General features: G+C 40.3%; 3 protein-coding genes across 7 annotated transcripts in view; 1 reads left to right on the forward strand and 2 right to left on the reverse strand.

Annotated features, from left to right (window-relative positions):
• The window catches only part of evi5l (ecotropic viral integration site 5 like), a 44,882-nt gene extending 36,972 nt beyond the window's left edge, over window positions 1–7,910 (reverse strand). The window contains exon 1 of one of the 2 annotated variants that reach the window (XM_039796121.1): window positions 7,517–7,910. The gene's annotated coding sequence lies outside the window, so the exon portion shown is untranslated. The remainder of the gene's footprint in view (window positions 1–7,516) is intronic. The other variant, XM_039796116.1, reaches the window with a different exon arrangement.
• On the forward strand, window positions 1,932–16,733 carry LOC120556480 (ATP-dependent RNA helicase DDX39A). 3 transcript variants are annotated; one of them, XM_039796140.1, is made up of 10 exons: window positions 1,932–1,950; window positions 11,535–11,742; window positions 11,913–12,040; window positions 12,420–12,696; window positions 13,885–14,003; window positions 14,809–14,940; window positions 15,192–15,301; window positions 15,531–15,675; window positions 16,040–16,187; window positions 16,486–16,733. In XM_039796140.1, exons 2-10 carry the CDS (start codon window positions 11,535–11,537, stop codon window positions 16,500–16,502), a joined length of 1,284 nt encoding a protein of 427 aa, XP_039652074.1. In that variant the 5' UTR covers window positions 1,932–1,950; the 3' UTR covers window positions 16,503–16,733. The 3 variants fall into 3 exon arrangements, with proteins under 3 accessions (XP_039652074.1, XP_039652068.1, XP_039652061.1); XM_039796134.1 differs by lacking the exon at window positions 1,932–1,950 and adding an exon at window positions 10,409–10,500; XM_039796127.1 differs by lacking the exon at window positions 1,932–1,950 and adding an exon at window positions 10,436–10,571.
• LOC120556502 (CCN family member 1-like) lies at window positions 16,626–22,946 on the reverse strand. Of its 2 annotated transcripts, XM_039796157.1 has the most exons (6): window positions 22,766–22,946; window positions 21,736–21,949; window positions 20,602–20,849; window positions 19,772–19,895; window positions 19,167–19,348; window positions 16,626–18,194 (listed from the first exon to the last, which is right to left on the reverse strand). In XM_039796157.1, exons 1-6 carry the CDS (start codon window positions 22,814–22,816, stop codon window positions 17,889–17,891), a joined length of 1,125 nt encoding a protein of 374 aa, XP_039652091.1. In that variant the 5' UTR covers window positions 22,817–22,946; the 3' UTR covers window positions 16,626–17,888. The 2 variants fall into 2 exon arrangements, with proteins under 2 accessions (XP_039652091.1, XP_039652085.1); XM_039796151.1 differs by lacking the exon at window positions 22,766–22,946 and having other exon boundaries at window positions 21,736–22,535.
• Between the last annotated feature and the right edge of the window lie 1,333 nt (window positions 22,947–24,279).

A 24,279-nucleotide genomic window follows, 5' to 3' on the forward strand; every position in this document is an offset into this window, starting at 1 on the left:
CAACTGCACTATATAGATTATTAAGATGTAATTAGTAACTCTCTTACATTTGTGCCATGCAACAAATGCTTCTCTAGGATTTTTCCAATGAGAATTAGGTGTGACCATAAGCGTGAATAAGGGGGAGACACATTTAGGGCAATTGAGTATTATATATACGGACAATAAATATTTTTCTTGGTTCCCTAAATTTTTTTTATTTTTTTGGGGGGGGGGCATTGCTGCCTTTATTGGATAGGAAAGCTGAGACATGAAAGGGGAGAGAGAGGGGGGCGGGGGAAAGACATGCAGGAAAACCTTCACAGGTCAGATTTGAACCTGGACCTTCTGCGTCAAGGAACAAACCTCTGCACATGTGCTCCTGCTCTATAGCAACTGAGCTAAACGGCCACTTGGTTCCCTAAATTTACTGACCATGTTCACTTTATATGACTAATGCTTTCCTGCTCCAAATTTAGTTAGTATCCCTCTCCAGATGATTCGGATCCCCTGAGTGCCATTGTGAGAGGAAATTGTCTAGAAATAGCCATCTCCACAACCCATCAATTTACTTTCAAGTGCAGGCAATTATTTTGCTCTTTTCCACCACTGAATGGTCATTGCATTAGTACTAATACTGCTCAGATTATTTAATATTTCGTAACTAAAAAAAATGCATGATAAAACAAACTGCAACATCCACTAATCTCAAAACTGGATTACATGAGTACGCCATGGCGGATAACTGCTACAAACCGGGTGTTACCACAGGCACAAAGCCAGCGCTTAATGTGATGCTAAAGCAAAGACTGACATTAGTTTTCCTGCTGCATTCTTTATATTATCTGTTAACATCATGCTTTCCCAGCAGCGCTGTCACGAACGCCGATCAGTAGCCAAACTGCAGTTTAATCACCCGTTCTGATTACAAACATCCGCAGTTTGCATTAGAAATTGCTGTAAGGGGGGAAACAGGCACTACGAATACACAAACACCATCTCATCATCAATTAGATTAACTTTGATGTTTTGCATGTTTTCTTGTATTCCATAACTACCTCAAGCGAAGCCTACTGGGGAAATGAGAAAAAATAATCAAATTTCAGAAATCCAAAAACCTGTGAACTTCCAAATTGTTTACTCCAAAGCAGTACAGGCTCATTGACAGCCAATTATCAGACAGGACACATCACGCTACAGTGCATGTCGATTGTGCAAAAGAAGCATCAACAGCCAAGTATGACAACACAGGTTTCAAAATGCCTCAAGTCTCTCACTCAGTAACACGTTTGTGTTGTTAATCGTACAACCTGCGGTAAATCATTCCCTCAAGTTCATTTCAAACAATACCTTTACTTGACTTAGGTGATGAAATGTTCCGACCTGTTGTATAGAGAAGCAGCATGTTTGTACCCGACTACCTCATAAATCACAGATATTATGGTAATTAAAGCCATACGCATGTTAGTAATGCCATATGTTTCTGAAATATTTGTCCTCACGGTTTAGTTAATAGCCTTTACATTACCTAATGACAGTGGCGGAATGTCACTAAATACATTTACTCAAGTGCTATACTTAAAGATGCAGTAGGTAAGTCTTATAAAACTAACTTTCTGTCATATTTGCTGAAACTGACCCTATGTTCCAGTAGAACTACATGAATTATGTAAAAAACAAAAAAAAAAAGACAGCTCCTCTGGCACCTCCTACAGCCTGTAGTGCCATTGGCAAAATTCCACCGCTCCCGGTCGATTTTCTCCAATCAGGGCCACAGGGGTGGTCTATCTGCCTGTCAATCACTGCTCAGGCACACGCATATATAGCGTTCTCCCCCCTCCCCGCGCACGAGCTGCAGAAAGGTTTTCCAAAACTCCGTGAATAATGGAGTGGCTTTTCAGAGGTGGCGTGGCTGCAGGATTTTAAAGATCTGAAGAACGATGCAGATGTAGCCACATTTCCTCTCAACAGGTAACATAATTACCATGAATGATTTATCTTTCACTTGGTTATTAGTAGTCAAAAGTCCACAAAGCTACGTTGGTGAGGATGATAGTAACGTTAGCACAGTGGTCGGTCTGATATGATGCTGAAATGGCTAACGGTAGCCTGCTAGTTAGCATCGTTTTACTGTTGGTGAGTAAAGTTAACGTTGTGTTAGTGTTTAGTTATTGAACATGTTGTCTGACATGCCGGCAGTTCTGTCAAACTCCGTTGTGTGGGAGGGGCTTAGGAGACGGTTTGGGCTGCAGCAGAAAGGGAGGAGGGACTGAGAAGTTGTCGATGTTCAAATTTGTTGGAAAAGTCCTGGCTATTCACAATCTTACCTACTGCAGCTTTAAGTACAGTTTTGAGGTACTTGTACTACTTGAGTATATCCATTTTATGCCACTTTATACTTGTTCCGACTACATTTCCGAGGGAAATATTGTACTTTTTACTCCACTATGTTTATCTGACAGTTACTTTTCAGATTAAGATTAAAGATAAAAAGCATTTGATAATCTTATGAAATACAAAGTTTAAACCAGTGGTTCTTAACCCTTTTGGCCCCTTTAAAAATGTCAGTGAGCCGTGTCACCAAAGAGACATTCTTTGAACATAGTTTCCTTTAAATAACTGTGTGATGCCCCAAAAGGTAAAATTATCCAATATTTCACAATAAATCAAATATTAGAGAAACATGGGTTGTTGTTTTTTCTTCTTTCCTCTCCAATTAATCATCTCATGACCCCTCACATTTATCTTGTGGTTAGGAACTAAACTACCTTACTGTATAAAAAGTAGCAGTATGCATTAATGGATCCGTATTAACAATCAATAATCTAACATATATCACTCTAAAGAACAAGTACTTTTACTTTTGACACTTTAAGTAAGCTACATTTTACAGATAATACTTCTGTTCTTTTACTTTAACACAAAGATTTTGAATGCATGACTTTTCCTTGTAATGGATTATGTTTACACGGTTTCACGTAAGTTAGGGATCTGAGTAATTCTTCCACCTCTGCCTAAGGAAACAACGTTGGGCAAGGTGACAGACCAAACTACTATTGGTTACATAGAAAAGAAGGCAATACTCAGAGTAGATCACAAATGACTTCAACACTGTAATAAATGTCATGTTAGTTTAACTTGGAAATGAGAGTTCCCCTGTTGCCTTGAAAATCGAAGTTCACTCAACTTGAGGACTGCCTTAGAAATGAAAGTTAATGATGTTGATGTAACTACAGTGTTCTATGTTTTGTTAAAGTTGTTCTTTTAGTTGATTTAACTTTGTATTACTTGGTTTAACTTCATACTTTAAGTTAAAACAAATAATTTATTTTCTTTAATAATGCAAGAAACCTTCCTTGCCTAGTATAACACACATACTTTTCTGCTTTATTTCAACTCACAGTTTCAAGTTAAAACAACATAACCACATTTATAGTGGAGATAGCGTGGGTGCTTGGGTGAGGCCACCCAAGGGCCCCGTGCGAAATAGCTCAACATCTGACACTGTATACTCCAGCTCTTCTTATCAAACGTAACAGTCGCTTAACTCATGGTTACAAATGTAAACCAGCACAACAATGACAATTACCAGGCAACAAAACACTACATTCTAAATTCGTGTTTAACAAACGGAATTCATAAAGTTGCATTTGTATTCTGAACAAACTGCAAACTTTTCAGCAAATTTTAACACAACTCTATTTACCGCCTTGCATCATGGGAATTGGCCAGCCAATGAACCAATTCCAGTCCTGACTGCAGTACGCAGATCGGGGTTGGGCTAAATGTGGGTGGAGCTAAACGTTTGACTTTTGAAAAGAACTTTCCATTTCAATTTGAGAAGAGTGAAATTCACAAGTTGTTGACAGGTACTCCCTCCACTGGGCACCAGTGCTTTCTTGTTTGCCACAACACGTGTTATATTTTAGTAGAAATTTGAATAGGCTACATCACTTATCGGCGGTGTATAATTCATTTATTGTGTCCATGCTTTAACTTTGCCGTGGAAGAAGACAGGTTATTTTAAACTCGAAAGGCAACTCTTTTTTGTTGCCACACACACACACACACACACACACACACACACACACACACACACACACACACACACACACACACACACACACACACACACACACACACACACACACACACACACACACACACTTCAACTGATAACTTACATACCCAAGTTCAATCAACACATACATTTTTTTAAATAGTCAACCCAATGAATAAATGCAAGTTTAACTTTCAAAAACTCATAAAGTTGAGTTCAAAATCCACAACTTGTATAAGCTTGTTCAGTTAAAAATACTAACTAAATGGGTCTGTCATATTTTACAGTGAACCTACTGTAGTTCCTCTACAGCATTTATAATGGCCCTATGCATATTTCTGTCTCATTATTTGAACACAATTTGCATGTCGGTATAAATCCATGTATAAAAACAGGCAGAAGTCTAAAAATGAGATGAGGATTCCGTCAGTGTAAAATCTGCAGGGCTGCACAGATCCAGTTACAAACCTGCAGTCTACATGGACAATAGGGTAGAGAGAGGAGAGCTGTGGAGGAGCTGCAGTCGTAGTGAGCGTGAACCGCAGCAGCCAGGTCATCAAGCTGCTCCATGTTTCCATGTGTCAGCAAAGGAAATGAAGTGCAGTGCAGTGTACTCAGGCCAGGCCAGCACCATAACAGTCAAGCAGCAAGCCAGCCAATAAGATGGGCAAGAGCGAGGACTGTCCTAATGATACTGGAGGCTTTAGAGGGACAATATTATGTTTTAAAAATCAACCTTTTAAAACAGTAAAACTTGACTTTGTGCTGCTATTTAACACAGGCACGAAATTTAATGCAGATAAGAAAAAAACGGCACAACCACTTAACTTAAGACGCTTAGTATTTTAGAGCTGAAACAATTAGTTAAAAGAAAATTATTTATAAAACATTTCTCGGGTTCCACCTTCTCAGATGTGAATATTTGCTGGTTTTGTTTGTCTCCAGCAATAGTAAATTGAATATCTTTGAGTTTTGGACTTTTAGTCACACAAAACAAGACATTTGAAGACGGCAACATGGGCTCTGGGCCTTTTTTATTATCAATTGATTTCTTAATTGAGAGAATAATCAGCTGAGCTGATTAACTGATACTGAAAACATTATCTGTGTTTGTTGTAGCCCAATATTTATTTCCTGATGTAGTTACTTCTGACTATACATCATTCATAGACGGCACCCTGGTCAAACAGCCAGCCACCACCATTATTTTGACTGATATTGCTATTGCAATATGATTAACGATATTGGAGGCCTGGAGGGAGCTATAATTTTTGCATCATTATTCTCAGTTATTGAAAAATATATTAAATGATCATGGTGTGTGATTTTTGTGAGGATCTGTACCAAACAAAGATTTATTCTTAAGTCCGTAGAATATGATTTGTAGGCCAGGACATCTCTGCAACGCTACACAATATTTAAACATATTTGGCATTTAATATTGCCACACCACAATTTGGATATTGCACTAGTATTGCAATTTCGATAAAATTCTGATTAATTGTGCAGCCCTATAGTTAAGTGGATGTTAGATTTCATTGTAAACCCAGTAAAAAGACATAGTGTCCACCTTATTTGCACTATATTATATTGCAATATATCAAAAGGCAAATCTGGTTATGACCTGCTGGCTGTGGCTCCTGCTTGTTCAACCAATGACCAAACACAGTGGCAGATGATAATAAACCTGGACAGCAGCGGGCAGACAAACAGCACAGGGAAAAGGATGGGAGGTGATATCCCTCCTCCTGTTCTTGCTGGAGGCTACAAATACACATGCATAATTCAAAACCACACACACACACACACACACACACACACACACACACACACACACACACACACACACACACACACACACACACCCACCCCACACACACACACACACACACACACACACACACACAAGTGTACAAACAACTCAGAGACTGTTTATCCTGGCAACACTGTCCAGAGCCTATTAGCTTACCACTCTCTCACACGGAAAAATAATGTGGCAGCAGCAAGTGCACAGGAAAAGGTGAGCTGGGATAAGCTAGTGTGTGCTCGCATGTCACAGACGTAGTATGCAATCTTTTGTGTGCGTGTGTGATAGTGGGATCAGATAAAGAAGTTTCGAGGCTGTGGCACATAAAAAACAAGGTCACCAGGATGTGAGAATCTTTTTTTTTCTTGACAGCGAATTGTGTGAGATGCCTTTTGTATGGTGAGTGGATTTCCCAGATAAGCCTGAGAATAATCTCACTGTACAGTATCGCATACAAGGATATGATGAACCCATTACTCAGTGGTACATGTCCTTAGTCATGGGGCATTTAAGTGGTTATTACAATCAACAGAGTAAGATAATTAAGTCCTTGAATAGTTTCCCCACTCCTGAAAAAAAAGATAAGTGCCTGTGGGAGCTCTTCCATTTTGTGAAGTCAGCGGTATCCATAATCCTTTAACATCATACCCCAAAAACTATGTCAGTTCCCTACTTTTTATTCCACTTGGGAGGTAAAATGATATGTGCCTGGCCCAGATTTAAAGCATAGAGTCATTTAATGAAGTGGGTTTCTCAGTACTTAGAGAAGTTCTGGTTTTCGGTCTTACAAGCCAGACATTTAAAAAGGGATTTACCTTTAAATCACTCTCTAATTATGTTTAAATAAAAACAGATTGATTAAGGGTAAAAATAACACTGAAACCCGTTGATTGAAATGATAATTTTAGCTATAAAGCTACCAGTGAATGAGCAGGTAGGGGCTCAGTGTCTATGGTGTTATTCAAGGACAGTTCAACAAACATCTGGATAGAAACACACAGGTAGATAACATAGTAGCCCCTCGGCCATCCATCCACTGTTGTTTCAAAATATAAAAAAAGTCTATTTATAAAAAGGTGAAAGTGACTCCTACAACCCTTTGTCCTGCGGTTTCATACTTGAAGGGCCTGTAATCCTATTGACTAGGTTGTTTGGACATGACAGCTCATTATCCCGGCCTGCTGTTGCTTGAGGATACCTGAACAACAGGCCTACATGCTCTGCAGTCGACTCATGCCTCGGCTGGATCAACATCTGTGGCCAAAATGACACATCACCCCCCCCCCCTCTTTTCCGCATCTAATTCCCCAGCTTCCCACAACAATACGATTGTGTAACGACATTTAAAATGAGGACGCAGAGAGCATGCTATGCCTTAGCAATAAATATGGTTTATAGGCTAATGAATGGGCCGTGTCTCCGTTGGCATGCCGTAGCCTACAGTGGAATTTTTCACTGAGATAAATGAGCAGACGGATGAAGCTGATGCTGATGGGGCTTCAACAACCAGGACCAATAGTGTTTTTGCAATTTGGGCCCGTGTAGTTTTCACGTTGAATGTATGCAAATTAGTAAGCAATTGGGCCCGTAAATAGGCTCCACGCGATAACATGTGTATTACATTAAAAAATAAACACCTCAAATAAACAAATAAAACGAGAAATGCCTACCTGGACTCCTTTTCCATAATCACAGCGATGCGTTTATCGTTGCTCCCACATCCGTCCGCCTTAAATGTGAAAAGTATGTTAACGTTATCAGCTAATTAAAATCGTAATAGACCACCGAGGACAGACACAGAGAGACCGTCCAACGCAGTGCCATCGTCCTGCCGCCGTTCAACCGGGAGGCAGCGACGCGTCGCCTCTGCGCGCGGAGAGGCTCGTGTGTGTGAACTGAATTTAGAGGAAAAACATATTTCTATAGAGATCTGCTCAAATAACCACGACAACCGTGCGATGTAACCTGCGGTTTAACGGGGATATGGTACAAACGGCAGCATCAATCATTACGAGTAAATCACACAGAGTGACTGGCGTCCTGTGCCTTCTGTTGAGCACGAGGTGGGGCGCACCAATCAGGTGGCAGCATAAGATATGATTGGCATGTCACGAACCAATGACTTGTTCAGACTACGGGATCCCTTTGGAAGGACAACAGTAATAGCCAATTAGGGTAGAGCTATATCATGCAGGAAGGCGGGGCCCGCAGGTGTCATACAGCGGTGTCGGTTTTAACGAAATTCCCATGTATGGCAACTAAACGATTAATTATGTGACAAAATGTTATATGTAATAGTGTCAGTCAGTCTTTGGCTCTCTGAGTGATTATGCCATAGCAACCGACTGCAGTCTCGTCATATAACTACAAGTGCCTGTAGGCTATTTGTTATGGCTATTTTCAGTGTTGTTTCTTTAAAACAAAATTAACTTCATTTTCATTTCATTGATTTCGCCAACAACCAAAATTAGAAGTAGGCCTAGGCTACCTGTTCTGTGTAAACTGACCTTGTCCTGAGATTGGCAGCAGGTTGCCTATCACCGCCCAGTGGTGAAGGAAGGAAGTAGCCTACTCTGATGTATTATCAGTAAAATGCACTTAGAGTGTCACAAGTAAAAGCGTATTATATATTAGATTATTTGCTGATTTATGCTAATTCATTCATGTATAAGTAACATTTTAACTACCATAAGTGTTGGGTTATTACATCTTTATCTAAATCTTAATTTGTAAATTAAAATTAAATAAATGGAGTAAAAAGAACAATGTTTCCCTCTAACTAGTGGAGTAGAAGTAGCCTGTGAAGTGGCATTACGTGGAAATATAGTCAAGTATGTTACCGTTATCTCATAATTGTATATGTCTCTTATGTGTTTTATACCTGCTGCACACCCAGAGGACACAAATAAAGTTGAAGTTGTACTTCAGCTCAAACAACTGACCAGTGTTATCCTCTCAACTCCTGAACTAAATGTATAAAACACAGAACTTCACTCATATTAAGCAAGATCAGACATGACATGCATGAGGTAAAGAAAAGACTATCACACATGTATTGTTGTTCTTTTCAAGCTTGTTAAAAAAATCGAGGTGCTGCAGATGATAGCCCTACAGTTGAATAACCAGAAGTGTTCTCAACCTGAGCTTCAACAACAGGATGCTGTTAGAGAAGAGGAGCATGGGGGTCACAGAGCATGGAAGCAGAAAGAAAGTGGACAAACATTGTAGATTGATAGAGAGAAATAATTTAAGCAAACTATGTAATTACTGGTAACTTCAAAACTGAAATAAGATGTGTTGGACAAAATGATGAATACTTGTCAGACTGTCAGACTCCAAAGGGGTAGGGGTATTGCATCAGTGTTCCAAGAGACCTTAGACTTTAAGCCTGGACATGGATTTCAGATCCCCCTTTTCATTTAAAGTCTCCAAATACAGATCAGGAATTGGTATTGCTGTAAAACATGTGTAGGCCTATTTGCATGTGTTGTCTATTCAACACAAACAGTATTGTTATCCCAGCATGTGACATTTTGGGAAGTCAGTTATTTTTTAGAATTGGGCTAATTTTGAATTGTAAAAAGATTTGATCTTGGCACCCCACAAAAGGAGAAACAAAGACAGTATATGGTGAAAGCATGTATTTAATCCAGTTCTGATTAGATCGCTATACCGATGTTGTTTACCATAGGCAGGCCTTGAAGGATATTCTGAGCCTTTGTATTGGGGCCCCATTTAACAAACGAGCACACTTTGAAGAAGGCTACATGGCCATCTGTAACCTGGCCAAATGTCTTTACTTTATTGCCATCAAGTGGAGACATTGTATACTGCAGCTCACCAGGCATTTGGGCTCTATTTTTTTTTTCTTCTTTTTTTTTGTTCAATGCTGCATAGGAAATTTAGATGGGCTACTTAGCCTACAGATTGACAATTTAGGCTATTAGCTTAAATGTTCATGGCACAGTAGCCTACTTTCATCCATAATACATCCGATCACACACGAATATTGTCTGTACTATATTATAAAAACGGCCACCATGAACGTATTACGACATACAATTTTACAGAAATAAAAAGGCATAATAATTCTTCATTAAATATTACAGCTCTGATCCTTTTCTCTGACCTAGCCTGATTAATAAACAGCCGTGGAAAAAGCCGTTCTTTCTGTACAGGCGCTGAGGTCGGGTGACAGATGCCTTCAGGTGTTATTGCAAATAACGTAATAGTGACATAAAGAATTTGGACCGGACTATTTCAACAGTCAAATAGCGGGAGAATTGGGATTAATGACTTCAAAGTTGCCCATGGGTCAGTTTACGTTCACCCAACGCCCCAAACGCCCTGCCATTTGGGTGTTAACATAATGTATTCAATTATGTATAGTTTTGTATTTGTTAGTTTAAGTGACCTAACAGCTCGAGGCTTTGTCCCGCATCATAAGATGTATAAAATAAAATGTTGCTGGATCCATGTCGTTGTAGGGCAAAACATCTTAACGCGTTCGTTTTACAGCCATCGGTTCATACCATAGAGTCTATGGCATAGACTGTATAAAAAGAGGTTCACACAACATTGAGAGTGGACGATTTTTCGCGGTGCGCCTGAACACACCTTACATGTGGGGTCTCTCACTGCTGCTCACTGTGCTGTGAGTACTTGCTATCCTCTGTAGTATTACACGCACTTTGACATCAGCGGGACATACAATATCACAAAAAGGTAATGTTGCAGTACCTTCGTACTTTTCACAACGAACTCGCCAGTGTGTAAATGTTAGCTGTATTTAATACATTAAGAAATGGTTTGACTACTTTGTAGCAGTAGCTAAAGTCAGGTGTTTGAGATTTGCTTTGGCAGCGTTAGCTAAAACACGCTAGCCGCATTAACATTAGCTTTGTTTGGAGTTAGCTAGCTAGCTATCTAGTTAAAGAGTATTTAGTTTTTCTGACGATTTGCCCACAAGCTATACAACATACTCTTACCGATGCTGCGTTTTAGAATTTAGACCTTGCGAAAAACGTTTGCTAGTAACCTCGCTTTAATGTTGGTCAAAAGTAAAAGTAATTCGTGAGTCACGTTCAATTGTTTGTTGCTAGCTTGCTAACTAGCCGAGTTGAATGAAAGGACCAGTGTTAACGTTAGCGCTGTTTGTGCCGGGTCACACCGGTCAGGCATCATTTCATCAGCAGTCACCGTAATTATATTAAACCGGACCCATTTATGTCTGTCACTCAAGACTGTATAAACGGATTAGTTAACTTCCTCCTCCTAATCATTCGTTCATTCCCTTTAATTTAAACCGCGGTTGCGGCCTGTTAGCCAAATTATCATCCTGCTAACTTTGCTAATTTACGAGACAGCTGATTAGGGTTCGGATCACTATCGTTATAGCATCAAGCTAATATCAACACATTCTCTATCATAGAATCCATAACATATTCCTAGATGCACTTATAGTATTAGGCAATTTCGGACATAAGTAATAACCATAACATGGCATTACCAGATATTAGAATAGTTTAAGAATTACATCTATTTATCTAACGTAAAAATTATTATTTGAATTGTAAGATGGCTCATAACTTTCATCTAAAAATTAGCTTGCACATTAAAGAGGACACAATCTTATTTTTAGAAAAGTTGTGAGACTTAGATTAGCTGATTTACATGCTGTTCTTATAGATGGCTGAGACCGACGTTGACAATGAACTTTTGGACTATGAGGAGGATGAGGAGCCCCAGGGAGCACCCGAGAGTGGGACCCCAGCAAACAAGAAGGAAGTGAAGGGGTCCTATGTATCTATTCACAGCTCGGGCTTCAGAGACTTTCTCCTCAAACCAGAGCTGCTCCGTGCCATTGTTGACTGTGGTTTTGAGCATCCCTCAGAAGGTGAGGATTGTTTAAAGTTAAAAACCATATGTGTATATAATCCCTATTTTAAAGATACAGACATATAAATAATAGTCTTACACCTCTACAAAAAATCATATGTTATGAATTATTCAGCAGATGTATTAGAAAAATTCACCTTTTTAATTCATAAATAATTTTATTTTCAGTCCAACATGAGTGTATTCCACAAGCTATCCTGGGCATGGACATCCTGTGTCAGGCCAAGTCTGGTATGGGAAAGACGGCAGTGTTTGTATTGGCTACGCTGCAACAGATAGAACCTGTGGATGGTCAAGTGAGTTAGTAATTGTTTTTTGCTCATCTTTCTTACTAAAGTCATTTTGCCTCCTATATATTTGTACAATACCTAGGTAGTGTTTACAATTGTACAATTCTATTATGTAAATATTGCCTCTGGATTACTTTTTGTAGCTATCAGATGTTGGTAGTTGTCTATTCTGTGCTTAGTTCTCAGACCTAAAGCATATGCTACTCAACATTGAATCTGCATTGAATGGGCTTAAGAAATGCATATGCCATAGCCCTACACAAAGTTGGGATCACAAAATTGATAAGAGTATGTGCTGCTTACATTTATGGAACCATGAGTACAATCACTTTGGAGAGAGACTAAGCAGTTAATAAGACTAATGTCCTCTTTCCCTGTATGCCAGGTGTCTGTCCTTGTAATGTGCCACACGCGAGAATTGGCCTTCCAGATCAGCAAAGAGTACGAGCGCTTCTCAAAGTACATGCCCACTGTAAAGGTGTCCGTGTTCTTTGGCGGCCTGGCCATGAAGAAGGACGAGGACGTCCTGAAGAAGAACTGCCCTCACATTGTTGTAGGAACTCCAGGGCGTACCCTGGCCCTCATCCGCAACAAGACCCTCAACGTGAAGAACATCAAACACTTTGTGCTTGATGAGTGCGATAGGATGCTGGAGCAGCTTGGTGAGTAAGAGGAACAGAAGTGTTTTCTAGTGGACTTTTAAGAAACCTGCAGCTTTGGTGAAGGACCGGTCAGTATGTGAGACAGGGGAGGCTAACATCTAACTCAGAGTATTCTGTGAATTCATATCCCACTTACGGTAGTGCCATGTCATCTTCTCCCACTGCTCATATCTTTACAGTCTTTCTCCATAACATTCTACCTAATAAGCTGTTCAAGAGCGGTCAGTGTGCATTTAATGTGAAAATGGGTTGTGGGTGGTAAAATTCCCCTGTGATCTAATGGAGAATGAAGTAATCTGCAGTTTAGTTTATTTAAATTATTATGAAAAATTGCTACCTGATTTTTAGAGATAATGAGCGTGGTTAAAATTAGAGATTCACCGATAGACCGGCCGGTGACCGGAATTGGCCGGTTTTCACGTGCTCGGCCATGACCAGCGACCGGCAGGTCAGTCTGACATATGCCGATTTCATGCCGGTGAATGCTACAATTAACTGACGACATAAGTTATGAGTTACAGTTCTCAAGGACGCACACACAACGGACGGACGTGACAGCACGGTCTCCTTTTCCTTTCGCTCAACTTTTCCGCCGTGTCGCGCGTACCCGCTCGCGGTGTGAAGCGCGTGTCCGCGCTATTCTCGCACATGTAGGGAACCTCGTGAATTAACCTGCAACATGTCAGCTTTTATTTATTCAGCGTGTGTGCAGAAGATAACAAGTTTGCAATATGCAACACCTGCAAGGAAAAAAAAAAAGGAAAAAAAAAAAAAAAAAAAAAAAAAAAAAAATTTTTTTTTTTTTTTTGAAGAAAGTTCTAACAGAAGAACTTAGATTAACATGTGATGAATATTCCAACACCAGGAGTAATTTATATAAGTTCTATTTTATAGTGAGCCATTATCTGTTCAAAACATTTTCTATGTTCTGTGCAAAATGTTCTATTAAAGAAAAGATAGAAAATAAATATTTGCGTGTGCTGTAAAGTGGTTAGAAAAAATGAAATCGGAATCGGCTAAAATCGTTATCGGCTGGCCTAACTCAAAGAAAATCGGAATCGGCCTAGAAAGTTGTAATCGGTGCATCTCTAGTTAAAATGTTGCTTTTGTATACACAGAATAATCAAAATACAATTAGTGTAACTTTGGGAGAATTCTTTTTTTTTTTTTTTTTTTTCCTTTCAACAGACATGAGGCGTGATGTCCAGGAAATCTTCAGGGTGACACCCCATGAGAAACAGGTTATGATGTTCAGTGCAACGCTAAGCAAAGACGTCCGCCCTGTCTGCCGCAAGTTCATGCAGGATGTGAGTTATTAAGATTTAATAAGTTTTCCAATTCAACCCACTGTGCTTCACTCTGATATATGTAAACAACATTTTATTGGAATAAATTATTATAGACTTTGTTGGTCTTTCTACAACAGGAATAGTAATTAATTAATCTGATCGTTACTCGTTACAGCACTGGTGTTAGCGATTACACCGGACATTTTGAAAAAAGATATTCGGTGACCCTCAAACTTTGGTCACTGGTTGAACTTTTGCCGTGGAGCCAGTGTTCTGTGGCGCAGCTGCATCGCGTTCCAGTTGTGAGGCAAAATCCTCCGCTATCGTCATGTCTGTAAACTCTGACTCCTGCGACTTTGCTGCTGCTGTACAGAGCAGTCCCTTTCAGTTTACACTTGTGAGACTTATTATATATTTTAGAAATTAAGTTATTTTATTTGAACGTGGGCGCTGATATGCGAAAATGAACGAAGGGATTCATTTATTTTCATGAAAGCAAAAAGTTAGTTTGGGTAGTCCAGTGTTTTTTTTTTTTTTTTTTTTTTTTTTTTTTTTTTTTTGGCAAAGTCCCTCTTAGCTTTGCCCATTTGTGACTGTCAGTGTCATAAGTGGCCATATCAGAGGGGCAAAGTGATCCTCCTTGGCAGATTTGGCCTGGTCAGGACAGTCGGTCCTCTTGGCTCTTCTGAATTCCAGGAGAACATGTTCAGTGAGCCACTACGCACCGTTCATTTGTCCAAAAATTGGTGAAAGATCAGAAGATTGTTTAGAGTTGTAGACTTTGTGTCAGGCTAATATTTGACTCTATTCTCTTATTGTGTAGCCCATGGAAGTGTTTGTGGATGATGAGACCAAGCTGACACTTCATGGCTTACAGCAGTATTACTGCAAGTTGAAGGACAGCGAGAAGAACAGAAAGCTCTTCGACCTGCTCGATGTCTTAGAGTTCAACCAGGTATAACTGCACTCATTTATGGAGATACTTCTTTAGAATCAGTTATGTACACATTTATTGTAATATTTACATTTAAAGGCTTAATGGGGCTTACTTATAACACATTTGCAGCCTTGTTCTTTTTACTAATTTTAAATTTTTAGTGCTTACATCCTCTACACGGAGAGGTTTATGTTGCTTGTCTGTATCCAATTGATCTCTTTGCCATTCCCAGCAAAAATACGCAAGCCCTGTCTTTTGGTTCCTTTTAGGTGGTGATCTTTGTTAAGTCAGTGCATCGCTGTGTGGCTCTGTCCCAGCTACTGGTGGAGCAGAACTTCCCTGCCATCGCCATCCACAGGGGCATGGCGCAGGAGGAGCGGTAGGCGCCTTTTTGATTCTAGTCATTTTGTTCACACATTGAATTCACCAGTAGCTTTCCTAATTTCATTATCCAGAGTATGAAATAATCGCATTAACGTCCCTGTACTGTAATTTTATTTCGGTGTTACATTTTTACACAATTAAGTTATGCTGAGTTCATGTGCTCAGTCTCACTTTGGAATATTATCTTACTCATTTCTGGTCTTGCTCATCCCTCGCCCCCTCAGGTTATCCCGGTACCAGCAGTTCAAAGACTTTCAACGGCGAATCCTGGTTGCCACCAACCTGTTTGGCCGAGGCATGGACATTGAGCGAGTCAACATCGTCTTCAACTACGACATGCCAGAGGATTCTGACACATACCTTCACAGAGTCAGTCCAGCTATAATATAATTTTATGTTTTCTATGCATTGGAAATTTGTAAATTTTACAAAGAAATTGCATACAGGGGGGCTTGTACCAAATCACTCCTTGTTTTACAAGTGTTATCTTTAAAAACTCACAGGAACCCTTAGTTTGTTTTAATCAATTATCAATTATTAATCAATTTTTATAATCAGTGACTTGTAATTTAGAATGTTCAGAAATGAATACTAGTCAGAAATAATTTAAAGAAACTTATCCTTTGTCCATGATTCTAAGCCCCCTTTCCTGATTATAGAAAATTGGTAGCATTCTTGTTTTGCTTTTGAGCAGAGCCTGTTTTTGAGCCCTAACTTGTTCTGTGTACCTCAGGTGGCCCGTGCTGGCAGGTTTGGGACCAAAGGCCTGGCCGTCACCTTTGTGTCTGACGAGGATGACGCCAAGACCCTGAACGACGTCCAAGACCGCTTTGAGGTCAACGTAGCAGAGCTACCAGAGGAGATCGATATCTCCTCCTACAGTAAGTTCTGTTGTTGCTCGCACTTGGCCAGATGATGGCCACCTTCAGTCGCCAAGTCTGCGTATATGTGCACTAGTCTCTTTATTTTTTGCGTGACATATTTGTTAATACATTTATACATAGTCTCTTCACTTTTAACATGGTGGATGCATTACAATTATTTGGTCTGCTCTTCTGTAACTGGTGAGAAAACATTGAAGCTAAATGAAGGGGTTATCCTATTTGTAAGCCTGCCTATAAATCTACATTATCTATTTTTTTTGGCCCTCACATCCTAAAAACTCTTTTCTCTCTGCAGTTGAACAGTCAAGATGAGCCTGAAATGTCTTTCCAGTGAAGATCGTGTGTGTGTGACCCTTGGTGTTGCTGTATTTTGGAGGAAAAAAAACACCTCAGCATTTATTTTAAATTCCCCCTTCCATAAGTTCGGCAAATTCACAATGATGAAAAACTTTATTTTATGTATTTGCAGGGTGCTTCTTTTAGTGTTTTCCTTGTTGAAACATGGATGTTTTGTTTGAAGAAATAAACTTTTTATACTTTAAATTTGTTGTGATTTTAAATGTTTTTAAACATTTAAGTTTTTCAGATGTTAGAATAAACAGTTACAGTACAGTATCATATAAAATACAAACTATTGCAGTTAATTATCCTCACAAGCAGAGGGTGCTGTATCATAGTTACACAGCTGTTTTCCCAAACATTTGGCTACTTTGAACTGGCTGCCAAGTTTAAAACTACATGTTGAGATAAAACCTGGCATGAACCTTGAGCTCAGCAGCCAGTTTTATCTCATAGATGGACCAACAAAAATGCATGACTGCTACACTGTAATGTCTTAATCCATGGAAATATGTTAATGTGACAATACAAACATGGATCCAAATAAAGAAAATATTTACAGAATACAGTGTGATCCAAAAATTCTCAAATACAGGTTTGCGTAAGACATTTCTCTAAGCTGCATTTAATGCACAAACAAGAAATTGGTCCAGTCCTAGCTTAATGCTTGTGTCAGTTCCAGATAGCATTCCTTATCATAACTGTGTCATAATGGAATAAAATTCATGTCAGCATGCCAAAGTTTCCGCTGATGTACATAACATGCTGTGCTGATTTTATATAATTTTTAATAAAGTCCACATCTTTCTAGATAAAGCTGCAAAATATTATTTTGCTTGTCATTGAGTAACTACAGTGCATTGTGGGATAAGGCGTCATCCAAAAATCACAGTATTTGAGGCTATTGTTGCAGGTGAGGTGATCCTTAAGCACTGCTGTCATAGTTCCCCAAGTCTCTGTGCTAAACAAAGTGCTGTGTTGCTCTCGTAGGGTTTCCCCTCTTAGGCTGGCCCTGGGGTCTCCAAAAAAACAAAAAATCCTCCACACTCGAACCAGCAGTCAGTCCAGAGTGAAAAAGTCCAGGTTTGCTTCAGGGCTCTAATTTCAGTCCCACGTCTGTTTGATTAGGAGCGTGCAAGTGTACAATCCACTCCTGTCACAATTATATCACAAATAGGGTTGCCTTTATGATGAATCAAACAGAGGTGGCCCTTCCTCCCTGCGGTTGGACAGTCAGGTGGGTGCCTGTGGTCTTCCCTCATTTGGAGCCAGATGAGAAAAAAAACGGCCCCTAGTCTTGAAGCGTCAACAAAAAGTCGACCTCATCATAATAAAACAAAATAAAAATGCTCCTCAGTACTAGTCTATGAACTGATGTGTATCTCCGTACATCCACTGCTGTGGAGGGAGGGCCACTTCGTTGAGGTGGCCGCAGTCATCGCTGCATTTACACGACTGGATGAACATGGCCGACCTCTGGAAACGCTCGCCGTCTGGGCAGACAAACCTCACGGGTACAGTGCGCGTGCGGCGTGGCGAGCAGCACTGTCCGTCCGCACACACACCGCAGTAGTTGGGCCGGTAGAGGCGGACACTGACACATTCTCCGTAGGACAGGCGGATAGGCTCGGGGGCTTTCTGGGTTGGGGAGCACTTTTTCCCTCTCTGTGGTTGGATGAGAAAAGTAAAACGATGAGCACCATCAATTATGAGTTTTGTTCCTAATTTGGCTTTATTAGCGAAATTCACCAAAACAAGTCACATGAAGATTTTCATCATCATAAAAAAATAAATCATCTAGTAAGCTTAGACTTTTATCTGCCCTGGCCTTTTACATAACAGCAGATTTACTCAGCTTTGCACTCAAACTCATTAGTTTCACATTAAAGAGCTAGACTTCAATTTATTCTGCCAAAACAGGGATTGAGAGAGGGATTATTTTTTAGATTTAAGTGATTCATTTTAAGATTAAACATTTATTTAAAATTTGAGTGTCCTTGTCTGTTAAACACACGGACACCTAGGACCGTTCTTGGCTCCCAGAGCTTTTCACTCAGTAGAGCAGAGAAAAGATCTTAGTGTGTGTCCAACATGGGGGATTAATATAGACACACCACTTCCCTGGACTCTGAGTACACAGACGGGGCCTAGCTATGGATAGTTGCTTGGCAGGAATGCCGGGGGTGGGGGACTATATTTAAAAAGGCGCCTGCTTGCCACCAAAACACCGCTGAGTAAATCAGTACTGCCCAGTTCCCACTGGATGTAGAGCTTCCCGAAAGCACCGCTAAAATAATCTCTGTTCTTGAAGTCGGGATGAAGGTGGCTTTCTCACTAAGAGCATATTTACTCAGCGTCAGAATGTCTACCTTTTCATTATCTGCTCTTTAGTTTAAAGATGGAAAACCACGAAGCAGAGCAAAAATGAGCAGGTATTGTTTCCCCCGGCGTAGCCTGACACAGATAGATAAGAGGTGAAATAATACCCTATTGATTCGTGTTATCCCAAGGCGTTTAGGTTTCACTCTTAAAGATAAGATGTTGTGATAAGAAGTTATCTCGGCAGTAAGGTGAATATTCGACCTATGTTCTCTGTCTGTCTCTCCTTCAGTTCAAGTCTCGGTCAGTCGACCTCACCTTGGCTGGGACTGTTAGGCCGTGGCATGGCCGTACGGTACAGATCCTCGTCTCTCTCTCTAGCTTGCACTGAGGGTTCTTGTTGGTGATGCGAGAAGAAACTCCCATCCCACAGCTGCGGGAGCACTGGGACCAGTCAGTGGTCTGGACTGGACACTTCTTCTCCTTCAGATGGTTCCACACTAAAAGGAGCCACAGAGGGGGGTGGAAGGCAGGGAGGAAAGGAAAGATCATACACATCAATTAGGCCAGCAGTTCCCAACCTGGGGGTCTGGACCCCATCGAGGGGTCACAAGACGATTAGCAGAGAAAAGTACATTTTCCGCTTCACAATATGTTTATTTTTTCAGATTTTCCTTTCATCAGTGTGGTTCTATGGAGGGCAATGTCGGTCTGTTGGTTGGTCGGTCTACTACTCTGGTCCAGACTGAAACATCGCAACTACTATTGAATGGGTTTATAATTTATACAGTATATATTAGTATTTTGATTGTTTTATTGATTAAATTAGCAAATTCAGTGATATATTCAACCCCCAATTTAAAACAAAAAAGGAAAATGTGAGTCAAGCAGTGATGATAAAACACTGAATGTTTTTCTCTCACCAGGCAGGTGTTTGTATCCATGTTCACTCTCCCAGCCGCTGGACTTGGCGTCGGCGAGCTCGTTGGCCAGCTCATTTTCAGGCTGGTGCTGACGTCTGGTCAGGTGTTGTTGTGGTGGAGGCACCTGCGATGAAAGATAAGATAACATGAGACAGTGCTGGGGATTCATCTGTGCCAGTCATGTCTATCTTTTATGTGTTTTTTACAGTGTTATCACCATGGCACACTGATTAACAGGGGATTACTTCAGGGCAATCGGTCAGAGCAGGGACACTTTAAAGTGTGTTTTACAGTTACAGTTAGTCCTCTCTACCTGCATGAATCTTTTGTTTATCGAGTAAATTCCAAATATTATCTGGATCCAGCTTCTCAGTTGTGATGATTTGATGCTTTTCTTTGTCTTATGTGATGATGAACCTAAAATATTTAGTCTTGCAGTGTAGGTCAGAATAATCTTGGCCATTAGGAAATTGTAATAGGGATTTTTCTTACAATAAATAAAATGAATAAAAGAGATTATATATATATATATATATATATATATATATATATATATATATATATATATATATATATATATATATATATATATATTTTTTTTTTTAAAAATATTTGATTGTTTTGTGATTTTAGTTTTGTCGAAATCGCGCTTTCATCTCAATCACCTTTGTTTTCTACATCAAGAGAATACCACAGTGGCAGGTAATGAATGGCACCTCAACTTTTTGGTATTGCTAAACAAATTATATAAAACATGTTTCCAATTTGTGTCATTTTTCTTTTTTTTTGTGAGACATCTTTGTCATTACATGAAAAAAAAAGAAAAGAACCTGATGCTTAGGTGGCAGCCACCAGGTACCCTTATGGCAGACCACACTGAAGCAGCACTGCCCGGGTATCCTGACCAGCCGTGGGTAGGGGCAGGATGGAGAGGCCGGTGGCAGCTTGTTGGTGCAGAGAGGAGCGCAGCCAACGGCGCCATCGATGCAGGTACACTGGTGTTTACAGCCGGCACGGAAGCTCTCGCCATTCTGGTAGATCCTGCCGTTGTACTCGCATGTGCGTCCCTCTGATTTTGCTGGAAAGACACAGTTTACTCAGCTTGAACAAAACATTTAACTACTCACAAATTGCAGAGCTGGCTGTTGGATGTTGATGCATAAAGCAAAAGACGACAGGGGTAATCCTGGCACAGTCCACGGGTTAGGTATCTCAGAGATGCATCTCTGTTTCTACAGGACATCCTTTACACTTAAAAGCTCAATCATTGGTCCCTTTAAAGTTTAAAAAAGGGACCAACGACTGAGCTTCCGGCTACAGCGAGTATGAGAATTCACCACATGCTCTTATTTCAAACAGCTGTTGAGCAAAGTTTCTCCTGACTTGACAAAAACCACACCACACACAATGACTTCACATGGCAACAGTACACAAAAATCACACAGAGGACCACTAAGATTGAAAGGTCAGTGGAAATAAGGAGACAGGAAGTGTCAGACTCCTTGTCTCCAAAGCGTGGAAGAACCAGCTATTCATAGTTTGTGGGGCAGCTCCAGCATGGTGCAGATGGAAAGTGTATTTTTATCTCTGAAACCCCCTGTCAGTGCCATAAAACATCTACTACTCATTAAAATACCCCCTGTCTTGTTCCTGGATGTGCAAGGTTACATGTTGCTTAATCACGGACTTGTGATGGCTTTAACTTTATGGAAAGGATGGCCAATAAACATCCATTCCCTTGACACCTTTTGTACATTGTTGCACAGGTATCATGACCTTTTGGCTTTGATAGCACATCACATTCACCATATTCATTTCACATATAGGATTATTTTTCAGTGAATGTTGATACTATGCCATCCATTGAGTGAGCAGTGCAAATATCTGTAGAACTGGCAGCTTTTTTTTTTTTCGGAGAGAAATTCCTTCCCTTCCAACATACATTGTCCCCTTTCCTCTCTCACCTCGACAGATGCCCCAGGCCATGGTCACATCGTTGCCGTAATTACACTCCAGCCCTTTGTGGTGGTCGCAGGGCCTCGTGGGGCTGCAGTCCTGGTTAAGCTGTGCAGCACACACCTTGCAGCACCCACATCCATCTGGCACAGTGCTAACTCCTGGAGGGCAAACCAGGGGCTCGTCAGGGCACTCACACACTGCTGGGCAGCTAGCAGTCACCTGGAGGGATGAGGGAAAGAGCAGAGAGAGGGAGATCACATCGCCAGACAAGACACAAATGATCTGAGTCATGCAACATTTTTTTTTTTTTCCTACAGCTAACAAAAGAAATAAAAAAAGAACTCCATGCAGAGTCTTGTTCAAACAGCATCAGAGATCCACAGTGCAGCTTCAGGAAAAGTTTCTTGCCTTCTTGACAAATTTAGAGTGACACAATGCACTATTCCCAGCTTTTCTCCCAACATTCATTTTGGATTCTGCATCATCTCCTAGGCTCCCCAGGGTTTGTGACTGATTTTGAATTATTTCACAGACAAGGCACTGCAGTAGGCTACGCCTGTACAGTAAGTCAAGTCATTGCTGGCCAGTCAGCCTTAAGTCTCTAGACAGCTCAGAGTTTGTACCCAGTCCCCTGCTGACTCTGGTTTGAGTCATCGCTTAGCACTAGAGCCAACTTGTTTAAGTTTGTAGGAATCAACGTGTCAATGTTCTTTGGAAAAAGGAGACACAACCCCACCTAATCTCCATTTACCAAACGTTGTAGGCCTACTGTGTCCACTTTTTGGCTGACAGAACATATACATCAGTAATCGCAGTTAATCTGATGTTGAAGATGAAACAAGTAAAAGCTTTTCTAAAAATATTATACATTTGTTTACAACATGTTTATGCTTTTCATACTCAAAGTTCAGTCACATTTAAAGGCCTACGAGTCTACATTATCCATGACAGATTACACATTAAACTAATCTTCTTTAAAGATAGGCTACTGTGTGTGAACAGATTTTTGGCTTTCTCTGTCGGGAAACGTCTTACCTGTGTGATGACGGCTGTTGTCAGTAGAGTCAAGTAGATCAGAAATGCCATGATTAGCCTATGACAAGTTTAAGAAAAATACAAATAAAGATAAAATATATCCTCAAGCTAAAATCCACTGAATGGTTGCTAGTCGTAATTAGTTTCACACTTAGTCTCAGTCTTTTATTTTTTTGGACCGTAGTCCTAGTTTTTCTACCAGGATAAGTGTCTAAAATCGAATTTATACCCGCTGTGAGCCTCTGAGACCCCGCCCTTCTCCATACCAACCAATCAACGCGCAGGCAGCAGCCAGACATTCCAAACGGGCGTGGCTCCACCGCGAGGATAGTTTGCTGATTGGTGGGCGTGTTTTGGAATGAATGCAGCCATTCATAAAAATCGCAGGGCCACTCTGTATTTATTTTATGGGTTAAAAATTAAAATGTAACAGCCTCTTTCAAGTCACACTCAGGCACATTCCTGCTTTTGTGGCCACCACTTTCCTAACACTAAGTAAATATATTCAGCTGGGCAAGACAGCATGGTAACATTAATGAGACCTCCACCTTTTGGGGGGGAGAGGAGAGAAGAAGGGGGAAGGAATTCCTTCTGTTTTTCCAGACCAATGTAGCTGCCAGGACAGAAAATTATAGTGGAGTGTATTAAGCAAATAGTAAGATAATAGCAGTTGTCAGAGAGAGTGAACACGCCCCTCTTTGTCTGTGCCCATCATCATTGAAGAAAAAGTGTTTCCTTAGTTTTTAAAGGTACACTTTCATTGTTTTGCTGTTCATCTTAAATTCAGGTGGGCCAGCTGTCTTTGACTATTAATTCTAACCACATGGTGCTGACATGGGAATGATGAGGATATGATCACTTGGAAAGAATGGTGGAGTCGAGGGTGAAAGCAGAATTATTGTTTTAAGGGCAGCTCATATGAGGGTTGGCCTCCACCTACTCCGCTGTCTTCATTTTCAACCACAGGTTTTCAGCCACACCTGCCCTGACACAGAGACCTCCTTTGATGAGAGAAATGTGATAGGCAGAGGTTTAAAAGTTAGGTTCCTGCTATGAATGTCCATGTATACGTGCATAGTTCTGGCTTAGAAACTAAAAAGCCAAACATCGTTTCTTACATGGGCTGTGGTGGTCTTAGGTGCTGGGAAATCTCTGTGCTGGTGAATTAGTTAAACCTCAGTCTCATACAGGATCTATAACCCATATTCAGATTCAGGATTAAAATAGGTGATTTATTCAGTCTTCAGTTTGGCAAAAACTGTATTTTTCTCTGTTTTATTAGTATTGATATCATTACTGCTATTATTATTATTATTATTATTATATCATGCAGTCTATGAAAATTGTAACTAAGCATTTCACTGCATACTGCACTGTGTTTGATTGTGAATTGAATATAAATCATAACATTTGAGATAATTTCCTGACTTGTACTATAGATGGACACCCTGCTTCTTCCATTTGACCTAATGCAGTTGCTACAACATGTAAACAAGGGAGAGACATGACTATGA

Source organism: Perca fluviatilis, chromosome 1 (assembly GCF_010015445.1).
Source record: "Perca fluviatilis chromosome 1, GENO_Pfluv_1.0, whole genome shotgun sequence".
Lineage (NCBI taxonomy): Eukaryota > Metazoa > Chordata > Actinopteri > Perciformes > Percidae > Perca > Perca fluviatilis.

Coding starts and splice junctions, on each gene's coding strand:
- LOC120556480 (XM_039796140.1), top strand. CDS start 11,535: ATGGCTGAGACCGACGTTGACAATGAACTTTTGGACTATGAGGAGGAT. Junction 14,941..15,191: donor ATGTCTTAGAGTTCAACCAG/GTATAACTGCAC, acceptor GGTTCCTTTTAG/GTGGTGATCTTTGTTAAGTC. Junction 15,676..16,039: donor CTGACACATACCTTCACAGA/GTCAGTCCAGCT, acceptor TGTGTACCTCAG/GTGGCCCGTGCTGGCAGGTT.
- LOC120556502 (XM_039796151.1), bottom strand. CDS start 22,021: ATGACTCAGATCATTTGTGTCTTGTCTGGCGATGTGATCTCCCTCTCT. Junction 20,850..21,735: donor GGCCTGGGGCATCTGTCGAG/GTGAGAGAGGAA, acceptor GTGTCTTTCCAG/CAAAATCAGAGGGACGCACA. Junction 18,195..19,166: donor GCCTAACAGTCCCAGCCAAG/GTGAGGTCGACT, acceptor ATCCAACCACAG/AGAGGGAAAAAGTGCTCCCC.